This window comes from Falco biarmicus, chromosome 2 (genome assembly GCF_023638135.1).
Source record: "Falco biarmicus isolate bFalBia1 chromosome 2, bFalBia1.pri, whole genome shotgun sequence".
NCBI classification, from domain to species: Eukaryota; Metazoa; Chordata; class Aves; order Falconiformes; family Falconidae; genus Falco; species Falco biarmicus.
Genome location: NC_079289.1, coordinates 101,594,418 through 101,604,922, shown reverse-complemented (window position 1 = coordinate 101,604,922; position 10,505 = coordinate 101,594,418). Strand labels below are relative to the sequence as shown.

General features: G+C 42.4%; 1 protein-coding gene across 2 annotated transcripts; it reads left to right on the top strand.

Annotated features, from left to right (window-relative positions):
- The first annotated feature begins 2,262 nt into the window (after positions 1 to 2,262).
- N6AMT1 (N-6 adenine-specific DNA methyltransferase 1) lies at positions 2,263 to 7,339 on the top strand. Of its 2 annotated transcripts, XM_056327721.1 has the most exons (6): positions 2,263 to 2,501; positions 3,203 to 3,292; positions 3,870 to 3,960; positions 4,879 to 4,962; positions 5,675 to 5,816; positions 6,857 to 7,339. In XM_056327721.1, exons 1-6 carry the CDS (start codon positions 2,359 to 2,361, stop codon positions 6,961 to 6,963), a joined length of 657 nt encoding a protein of 218 aa, XP_056183696.1. In that variant the 5' UTR covers positions 2,263 to 2,358; the 3' UTR covers positions 6,964 to 7,339. The 2 variants fall into 2 exon arrangements, with proteins under 2 accessions (XP_056183696.1, XP_056183695.1); XM_056327720.1 differs by lacking the exon at positions 4,879 to 4,962 and having other exon boundaries at positions 2,288 to 2,501.
- The last annotated feature ends 3,166 nt before the right edge of the window (positions 7,340 to 10,505 follow it).

The window sequence follows — 10,505 nt, the reverse complement described above, 5'->3', positions numbered from 1 at the left end:
CCCAACTGTGATAATCCTACTCTGCATCAGCCAAGGGATTTCCAGTAAAGGAAACCATTAGTATCTTCTCGCACACGAAGATCTCCTTTAGCCTGTATGTGGACACCACGCTGAAAGACAGAATAACTCCCTTCAGAACAGGTTCAGGAAAGAGCACAAAAAGAATGCAGATCAGGAGGCAACAACAGTTAATTTTGTTGGTGAAATGAGGGCTGAGATAGGTTATGACACCACTTCATATGGAGGAATAAATTAAGATAAAATAACATTTTAAACTAAAAGGTAATACTCATACAAGATCAGGTCCATGAATAAATTTACTAAGGAAATTGTTTTCTGAACTTCTAAGTTTCTAAAATTGCTTTACATGCTAGACAGTGAAACAAGAAACCTGTTTTAAGATAACGCTTGATGTTTTCATTTCCGTGACAGGACAAAAGTGATCCTTGAGTTAAAACTTCTCTAATTAATCTCTGCGTATCTGATTGCATTGACTTACCTCAAAAGATCGGACATAAAGAACACTGGCTTACTACTGACTGATCATAATTCTTTGCATGTATATGCGGTGTATTAATAATGATTCTACATAATTTCTGTTGGCTACATGAAAAAGCATTGGCTTTGAGGCTAAAGAGTAGCGTGTTGATTTTACTTGGAAACATGAGGGTGGCCCACAGCTAAAGGCAGTATGCACTATGTATGGCAGGCAGTATGTAAGGCAGGATGCACTTAATACTGAATTTTCAGGTAAATCTCCCAGATACCTGGCTGGTGAGCTGGTGCCCAGTGCTTGGGCTGGGTAACACCAGTCACCACACCTGCAGTGAGAATGGAATTGTCCCCCTGTTGTAAGAGTCCCAAGGATTCTGCATTTAATACCTCTTTTTTTTCTTCCCCCTCCGGTGTGCAGACATAGTCCCTTTTTCTAAAAGAATTTACCCAAAGTTCTTCTTACTGAAAGGATCGAGTATATTGATATCATTTTCTCCTCACATAGATATGTGGAACTGATGAACTATGAACTTGCAGGAACAAGATCTACCTCACAGTTCTTTGCAGTGGAGGGTAAAGGATGAGACCCTCCCACAAAGCTGGAACTCCCTTTCTGTGCTTTCCTATGTTCCTAGCAAAGCTGACCTACGGTGGACACCGAAATGGACAGAATAAACCTAGCTTCAAGACAAGTTAGCTGCATTTATGAACCATGAGCTGCTCAAAAATCTAGTTCTTCTTCTGTACGAATGGAAGATACTGTCTGTTTTACAGAGGCCACCTGTAATTGCAAGTGAAAAATGGAAACCGGTTCTTTCCCTAGTTCCAGAGCCCAAAGTGAAGGCTAGCAGACAAGACACACCTCAACCCTTAAATGTAATTAAGCCAACAAATTACTGGGTTAATCATGTGGGGTTTTTTTCTTCTTTTCCCAAAACTGTTCATTGAAATTATCATGGGGGTGGACTAGATGATCTTCGAAGGTCTCTTCCAATCCAAACAATTCTGATTCTATGATTATAAAAATAATGTTTTAAGAGTCTTGCTTCTTTATTAGTGTCACTCTTTTCCAACATCGACCTAGACATTTATCTCTCAGAATTTGTGTAGAGCACATAGTAACTGAAAACAAGACGTTTCATGGGAATTCAAACTTGTACTTCTCTCTTGCTTTTGATCACACGTTGCCTCTTTTGTGTCGTTGCCTAGAGCAAGCTATTGACCTGATCTGTGCCCTGAAACTTCCCCTCCATTGTCAAGTTCTGCAGACTCTCATTTTTGTCTGAATTCTGGAGTTCACAGGGTTGCACCCCGGGATGCTGGCAAGTGCTGCTGGCAAAGAATCACACGTATTCTTTCATTAACTGGAAAACTGAGCTTCAGTTAAGTACCAAAGCCAGTCTTTGCTGCGGCATTTCCACTTAGAAACTCCCGCCGCTCCTCTTTGCCTGCCCTCCTGCCAACTTGCTGTGCCAAGGCGGCGTTTCTCACGATGGAAAAGGCATCGATCTGGACAGCCGACTCCAGAGCCGTCAGCAAGAGCCGCAGGTCCCCTTCACACCTTCACGGCCGGCCAGGCCTCCCGCTGCGGGGACCACCACGCACCGAGGCCGACGGAGCGAAGATTTTTAACGTTGCACCAGTTAAACCGTACGATGGCACCTGACGGCGGCTCCGGTCCCGGCAGCTCCCGCCGCCTCCTCCCTCGCGGCCGCCCCCCACCGCCCCGCCAGGCGCGCGAGGGGCGGGGCCCCGCCGGCGCCCTCCCATTGGCGGCGTCGGTGGCGCGAGCGGCCGCGGGAGCCCCGAGCACGCCGGAGGGGCGTGGCGGCGCACGCGCGCTCCCGAGCGGGAAGGGGTGTCATGGCGGCGCCCACGCTCCCTACCCCCCGGTACGACCACGTGGGGCCGCACGGGCCTTTCCGGGACGTGTACGAGCCGGCCGAGGACACCTTCCTGCTGCTGGACGCGCTGGAGCGGGACGCGGCCCGCCTGCGGGAGGCTCGGTAGGCGCGGGGGCAGGGGCGGGGCGGCGGCGCTAACGGCGGGGCGGAGCGAGGGGGCTGCCCCGCCCCTCGGGCCCGGGGTGTCGAGGCGGCGGGGCGGGGGCGCCGCTGCCTGTCCCTCGGGGCCCGGCTGCCCGCGGGGTTGCGGGGCCGGGCGGGAGCGGGGCGAGGCCTCCCCGGGCGGGCGGCGGGCAGCGCGGGGCCCGGCGCCCCCTCGGCCCGCTCGCTGTCGGGGCGATGGCCTGGGGGAGCCGTGGGAAGCCTGAGGGTGCAGCCCGGGGCCGGGCGGAGATGTGCCCACAGAACTGGAACCGCTGTACAAGTCACCCACGGGCTTACTCATAGGAGTGACGGGTTGTAAACCTCCTGCGGGCGCTGTTGTCTAGAGCTGGCCGAAGGCCTCCTGAGGGCTCCCTCCGTGCCTGGCTCCGCGGTGATCCTCCATCGTTTCTGTCGGAGCTGTAATACGTGCTGTGGAAACGTAGCCGTACGGTTGGGAATGTGTAGTTAATGGAAGCCGTAACGTTATGCACAGGGGAAACAAACACGTGTGTTTCCCAAAAGCAGCTTGTGACAGCCAGGAGTTGTCTGCGCAGGCACCGGCTGGTCTGGCAGCCCCTGTGACACAGATGGCACCATGTGGGCTTCAAGGGCTGTGTGATCAGCAGGCAAATAAGTCACCCAGAGTTTTCTGTCTTTAGAGTTGAGATCTGCCTTGAAATAGGATCTGGATCTGGTGTGGTTTCAACATTTCTAGCTTCTTCCGTTATTGGCTCCAGTGCGCTGTATATGTGAGTATAACAGCACTCAGTTGCATGCCATAGTAAAGAATACTTAGTTCCCACATACGTACTTTCTCATCTTCACATTTAAAAACGCTTCTTTTCACAAAGAAATGTTAGCTCAGTTCTACAGATAGGGAAATTAAAGCAGAGAGAGCCTAAACTATTTGCTTCAGGTTCTGTAAAAATTAAGTACCGGTGCAACTAGAATTCCATTTTCTCACTTCATAGACAAATTGCTAAGCTTACACTTTTGATTGCTGGGTTGAATTCTAAATTTTAGCCACTGATTAGTCTTACTGAGGTCTGATGACATAACATTGGTGACCTGGGTGTGCATGTATATGTATGCAGACCTAGCGTTGAAAGGGAAATCCTGTACTTCAGTTTTCAGTCATTCGTTACAACTTCCAGTACAGTGTTGCACAGTTTAGCTGCTGATACGATGTTTTTTTACTATTTACTCGCAAAGCAAAGGATGCTGGAAAAGATATTTTTATTCAGAGTACCTAAATTAGCACGTGGTTCACAGGATTAAACCTCCCAGATACAGTAGCCAGTAACTTGGTAATATTCTGCTTTTTAGATGTACAGATATCAACCCAATGGCAGCTTACTGTACACTGGAGACAGCTGCACTTAACAATGTTCACCTTCAGCCAGTCATTACTGATTTGGTAAGATAAGATGTTTCAATATCATCTTACTTAGAGTTTTTGTAATATTTTTTTAATACTTATTAAAGATACTGAAAATTAATCGTGAACTCTAGAACAAACATTGTCTTGATAAGCACAGATAAAAAAAAAACCAATGTCAAAGTGTTTCTGAAAGAAGGGAAAAACAGAGTACTCAAGCTCTACAATTCCAATTTAAGCTTTAAAAATTCATTAAGATAATTTTAAAAATAAATTTTGTAGATGTAGTTTGGAAAATTCTGCACGAGGAACTCTGCAGTGACCTGAAATTATAGCCCTTCCTCTAGTGCTACACAGTTCTTGGTTCTCAGCTCATTCTGATTTGATTAGGAACTGTGTATATTACTTTTTGTATCTTACAGAATTTGGCACAGGAAAAAGCTAAGTTTCTCATCTTTTATTAAGGTATTTGTTTAAAATACCCCAAACATATGTTTATAAAAGATTGTGAAGATAGGCAACAATAAATGTGTTCTAAAATGGATGAACAACTGCTCATACTTGAGAACTGAACTGCAGTTATCACAGACTGGTCATTTTGGGTAGCAATTGTTAACTGATGATAAATTCAAAATTCTTTTATATCCAATTTATTCTAGCTTAGTTCAGAATTCAAAGTACTACCTGTCTGCATATGTGTCTCTTGCTCTTCCACATCCCATACGTAACGTAGTCTTAAGGCTATTGAAATTGTTCTGCTCTGCAAGGGTACTTCTTCTTGATGTTTCTCTTGCACATAGAAAATAAAGTTTAGTGTTCCTGAGTTGCGCTGAGATGTTCAGAACATCTAGCACTACATAACTGTATTTTTACAAAATGTTTGCATTCTTTGTGTTTCCAATAAAAAAAGAAAAAACACCAACCAACAAACAAAAGAATCATCAACTTCATCTATAGGTCAGAGGACTGTCTCCAAGATTAAATGGGAAGGTTGATCTACTGCTATTTAATCCACCGTATGTTGTAACACCTTCTGAAGAGGTAGGAAAAATTTGAAATACACAATATAAATGGTATTTCTACTGTCAGACGAGAGGTGACAAATCAAAGCAGCTCTGCTATGAAAACTGCAGGGTGTTTTTTTAAATAGTAAAGGATGTTGTAGGACCAGCATTTTTGTAATAGCACTTGTAACAGCACTGTTTTAGTGACAATGATTTACTAGTGTTGCTTATAAAGACTACATGGGAATAAGGATTGTTAGCTGCTGCTGCTGCTGCTCAATACCTAGTTTCTCCATCAAGCATAAACTGTATAAGAATTCTGTTTGGTGTATGGTGTATTTTTAGAAGACTTGCAATGGAAAATGCGTTTGATCCTTACAAAATAAGTATTGTCTGCTTCTGCAGACTCCTATGCGCATGAACACTTAAAAGGGTTTTCTGGTCACCTTCCACTTGGCAAACAAGCTCATAAAACATTTTAAGAAAATACATACAAAGCACGTGATGAAATGTAGCTCTTTGAATTCAGTTGAAGAATAGAACTTGAAACAAAAGTAGTATGTTCATTGTGTAGAAAGTAGTCTTGAAGTAATTTTGCTGCATAAACTAATTTACTGACTCAAAGTTGTCAGATTTCTAATGACAGACACCTAAAGCTGGAGACCATGGTAATGTTTCTCATAATCGTAAGTGCGACTGACGTTTCTATCGTTCTGTGTTAATGCAGCCTTTGCTTTCATTCTTCCTAGGTGGAAAGCCATGGAATAGAGGCATCTTGGGCTGGTGGCAGAAAGGGCAGAGAAGTAATGGATAGAGTTTTTCCATTAGTACCAGACCTACTTTCACCAGGAGGATTATTCTACTTGGTCACAATAAAAGAAAATAATCCAGGTGATCATTTTCCTTGGACCCTTAAATATGCCAAACAGACTTCACACTGTATTAATAAAAATGTTGATCATAACAATGTTCTCTAGGTTTTCAGACTTCAGTAAACAACAAAAAGTAGTGTGTAACATCAGTTGAATCTAACATGGTGATAGCAACTAACTGAAGATTGACCAAATGCATTGGAATTCATATCAGTGTTCTAGGTCATTATTTAAAAATGCCAGAGACGGCTAGAGTGGTTTTGTGTGCTTCATACAAACCATGGCATCTCTGTGGACTCTTGTGCTTCTCATCTTTCAAGTCTGTGTGGGTGTCTAATTGACAAAGGGACTTTTACATAACCTGATGCCTCTTGGAATCCCTTTTCTGAATGCATGCCTTGTGCATCCAGCGTATGGTGAGCTAGACCAAAAATAAAAGCAAATTACCCAAACTAAGAATTTCCTAAGCTAGTCTGGAAAATGGTGATATGTATGTCCTGACCCCGGCAGCTCAGTTCCAAGTCTGAAAGGTGACTAGATCTTCTGAACTAAGTAATGAAGCCAGGACAGTCACTTCATATGAAAGAGAATGGTGGTATAAACTTGAAAGGCAAAAGCCTTTGGTTGGAAATGCAATGTCTTTCATTTTGACATCTGTAGAGAAAAGATTTGGACTTGCTTCTTCTGATCCAATGCTTAGTGGCTATACACTATCAAGTAGTTTCAAGAAGACTGACTATTCTTTCACACCTGATTGATAGGCAGCTTCTGAGAGAAAGTGCTACAAATTTCAGTTTCTCCTACAGGTTAGCTTCATCACTGCTATTAATTGTTCACTGCTGTTAATAATACCAAAATAGAGAACTTCAATTAGTAAATTGTAAACTTTATTTGTTCTTGGTGGAAGACTACTTTGCATAAAAATTACTGTCTGAAAGAGTGAAAGGACAGAGTTTCTAATCTTTGTTTTACTGCTTATGTTTGGTAGATATTTTAGCACTGCCTTTTACAGCTGACTTCTGTATAAACTCAGTTGTAACACTGCACTTTCAATTACAGACGAAATTCTGGAAACAATGAAGAAATATGGCTTAGAAGGCACACGAGTACTTTCCAGGCAAGCAGGACAAGAGATGCTTACTGTCCTCAAATTTAAGAAGCCTTGATAACTGCTCTTAACCTTGCCAATACTAGGCATGCAGAAAGCTGAACACAGGGTACTGAAATTGTCAAATCAATTTTTAAGCCAAGACTTTCACTGTCTTAGGGTGTATACTCACTTCCCAATTACTGCAGTGAGACTGATGAAGAGACTGTACTCTTTTTTTAATTATTATTTTTATTTTATCCTGGATGTTAACCAGCTGTTCTCTGCTGTCAGAAGTACAGTTGTCCCCTGGCTATCTACAGGACAGTTGTGGGGGAATTGTGAAATACCCTACCTTGTTGCATTTGCACTTAAAAGCCCTAAAGACTTACCTCTATAAATAGATATTTGTATATTTGTCATTGTGGCTTATTAAAATAACATACTTGGTATAATTCTTCCTGTTTTAAGACCTAGTCTATATCTATGTTGGGGTTAAATGAACACTTGGAATCAGTGTTAATCATTTTGATGCGGTATGGGAGACTTACAGGTCTAAGGCATCATTACTGAGTTTCCTTCTTTGGTAAGTAAACGATGTACTTCTGAACAGAAAGATGCAGTAAGTGTATCTCAAGAGCTGGGAGAAATGCAAGGTATCACATCTCCTGAAGTCTTCTGGGCAATAGTGTGGTGATTGTGCTCCCTTTTATGCCATTTTACAAGGAGGGTACTACTATGGCGTACTGTAGATTAGATGAAGAGTTCTCATCCATGAAATGGTATTAGGGGATGGGGGGAAGCATGTGAGATGCTTACTAAAAAGACTAGTTACTGGGTAGCTGAAAACAGTGACAATGTAAGTGAAGTGGAATAAAGGTCCTCCCTCAGAATCACTATTCAAATACGAAGCTATTTCTGGACCACCAGACCCAGATGACGAGCAGCCTGTGCAGCCTCTTCCCTCTCAGGTGCCTACAGAAGGTTCCAATACAGCGTTGTCCCAGTGTAGTAAGCACAGTCCCATGAGGAAGATGTCTTGCTCACATGCAGCACAAAGGTAGAGACACTCTAGTATGCAACACCACTGGTGCTTTTAAAGAAACTGACCTTGAAGGATTTGTGTCAGGTAATGTTAATGCTCTTTTTATGGGTCCAAGGTCACAAGGTGGTGGGATTTGGGTTTTTTTTGTAGGATGCTGAGGCACTGAAAAGACTACTCCATTTAAGACTTCAGTACTAAATTTATGTTTGTACTTAACCCCAGCATGCACAAATGTTTCAAGTTCTTCTATGTTTTAAGCTGATCACCCAAAAAACTTACCTAGGAGATTGAAAAAAGGCGTTTTTGGACAGTATAGGTGCTGTTAGCAGAAACACATGACTGCAAACCTAGCCAGACCGTTTGAGGTATTTTGCTGCAAAGAAATGTGAGAAGTTACTTTTGACTCATACAGGTCAAAAGTCAACTTAAACTGGTCTGGCATTAAAGTTGTTCCTTATACCATCCTGAAGAAAATAGAAAAAGGACTGGATTGCAGAAAGTGTGCAGCGGTGATTGTTTTGCATCCTAAAAGTTGTCATTCCCCCAGCTTAGAAGACCACTGAAGAGCAACACTGCAATTCAATTCAGCCACAGCTAATGCATCCCCCTTCAGTAGCTTTTCTGTCTGTCTGGTTTTATTTAGCTAAACAGGAATGTGAGCACAAATGCACTGTTGGGAGGGTTTAGAGAGAAGATGTAGTCACAGAAATTCTAGTCCTTGAACCAAAGCGAGGCTAGACTACTGTTGATTCTTACCTTCTGAATAGCTTGCCTAAGGAATGTCAAAGTTGAGAAACTGAGAGGCAGCTTGGTGGCTATCTGCAAAATAACATGTTTACCATGGTTTTCATTGAATAATTCAAGCAAAGTTTTGTTCTTGTGGCTTACCAACTAGTCAACTCTGAGAAGTCACATTTCAGTTTGACTGCTTCCTACTTATAGAATCTTTTTGACTTGATGGCAGACCCTTAGCTAAGCCACACCTTTCTCCCCCCACCTCACCCCCCCCGCCCCCTTTACAAAACTGTTGAGGAGAAGAGGGTTTATGCTTTGTAATTTTGCTGTAATGTGGAATAATGGGTTTTGAGGCTATTAATCATAGCCATAGGGCCGTTTGAATGAACCAAAATGCTGTCATCCTTAGACTCCTCTAGTTCTATGTTGGTAACCACTTTGGCTAACAGAGTTCGGTTGCTGAGCAAAAGCTGTAACATCAAAAGAAGATTTTAAGATATAGTCAAAACATATAATAGAATCAAACTACAGGTGTAACATGAGGAAGCTTTAATCTGTCTAGCTTTTTTTAGTTGTAACTGAAGAATTTAGTTTTAAAAGAGGTAATCAAAGATTTTAAAAAGTCATCTGGCACTGTAGTTCACAATGCTCAAGAGCGTACATAGTTTTGAATTATAAAGGACAGAAAAATGAAAATCAGAAGATGAGAACAAAAAGCATAATAAAACGTACCATGCTTGCAACAGAAGATGATTGCACTGGACCATCCAACAACAACTGCGTATGTGTTCACTTTAATAAATCACGAGTCAGTTCTCCTAACCCTGCTGCAACTTCAGTGGAAGCACTTGTCAAAATGGAATCCAAGTAAGAACGTGGGTGAGTTCTGCAAGAAGTTATTCCTGTTATGCTCCCATCATCCCGGTGAAGACTGGGAACTACTAACAGGCCAGGTAACTTCTTTTTTGTTTGGGTTTGGGTTTTTTTTTAGGTTTTGAAATTTGTGTTTACACAGAGGTCTGCACATATACTTAGCATTTGCCAGGGCACACGTACTCCCTTCTAGAAGGCCAAAGAACACGATGGTTTCAGGAGAGTTTTGTGAAGGGTATTCCTGCATTCAGCGCACATGAAAATAAGCTGCGTGGCAGATACAGACCTACATAGTGTCAAACCTACTAAGAAGAAAGCAAAACTTCTGCTCCCCCAAACCCCTTGGCACTGCTCTGTCAGCAAGTACCACTGGCAAAAGACACACTGCTGCTCTGCAAGCACCTGCACTTCTTGGTTCTGCTAGAACAAAGACAAAAGCTTTCCACAAGGCTGCATAGACAATATCCAAGGTAGGGTCTTGCAAGGAGATTTTAAGATGGTTCTTCTCAAGCAACACCTGTTTTAACCACAACTGGCCTTCAAATCAGTTACTGACTTTGGTTATTCTAAATGACTTTTTTGTAAAGTGATAACAACAGACAAATTCTGGACTTTTAGTATCGTTAACTATGAAACAATACAGCTTGCTCAATCTGTATTTTGAGTTAAAACTGGTATTGAAAAGGTCTAAATCCTTTCCCTTCTCTCTTAAAAGATATCAAGAAATTTCTCCTCTGGAAGGCCAGTGTTAAGTAAGTCTATTTTTAGCAGGTATCAATAGCTAAAATAATTTCTAGAGTGGTCACCTCCAAAGAGACCAAGTGTGACAAAACATACAGAATCTAAAAAAATAGCTGTTGAGGTACAGCCAGCTAAGTATGCTGTAAACTCAGCACGTGAAAATTTATACTACCGATTTCTGAAAGTTTATCACAGAGGAAAACACAGCAATCCAGAGACTACAGAGA

Coding starts and splice junctions, on each gene's coding strand:
- N6AMT1 (XM_056327721.1), top strand. CDS start 2,359: ATGGCGGCGCCCACGCTCCCTACCCCCCGGTACGACCACGTGGGGCCG. Junction 3,293..3,869: donor GGCTCCAGTGCGCTGTATAT/GTGAGTATAACA, acceptor TCTGCTTTTTAG/ATGTACAGATATCAACCCAA. Junction 4,963..5,674: donor TTGTAACACCTTCTGAAGAG/GTAGGAAAAATT, acceptor CATTCTTCCTAG/GTGGAAAGCCATGGAATAGA.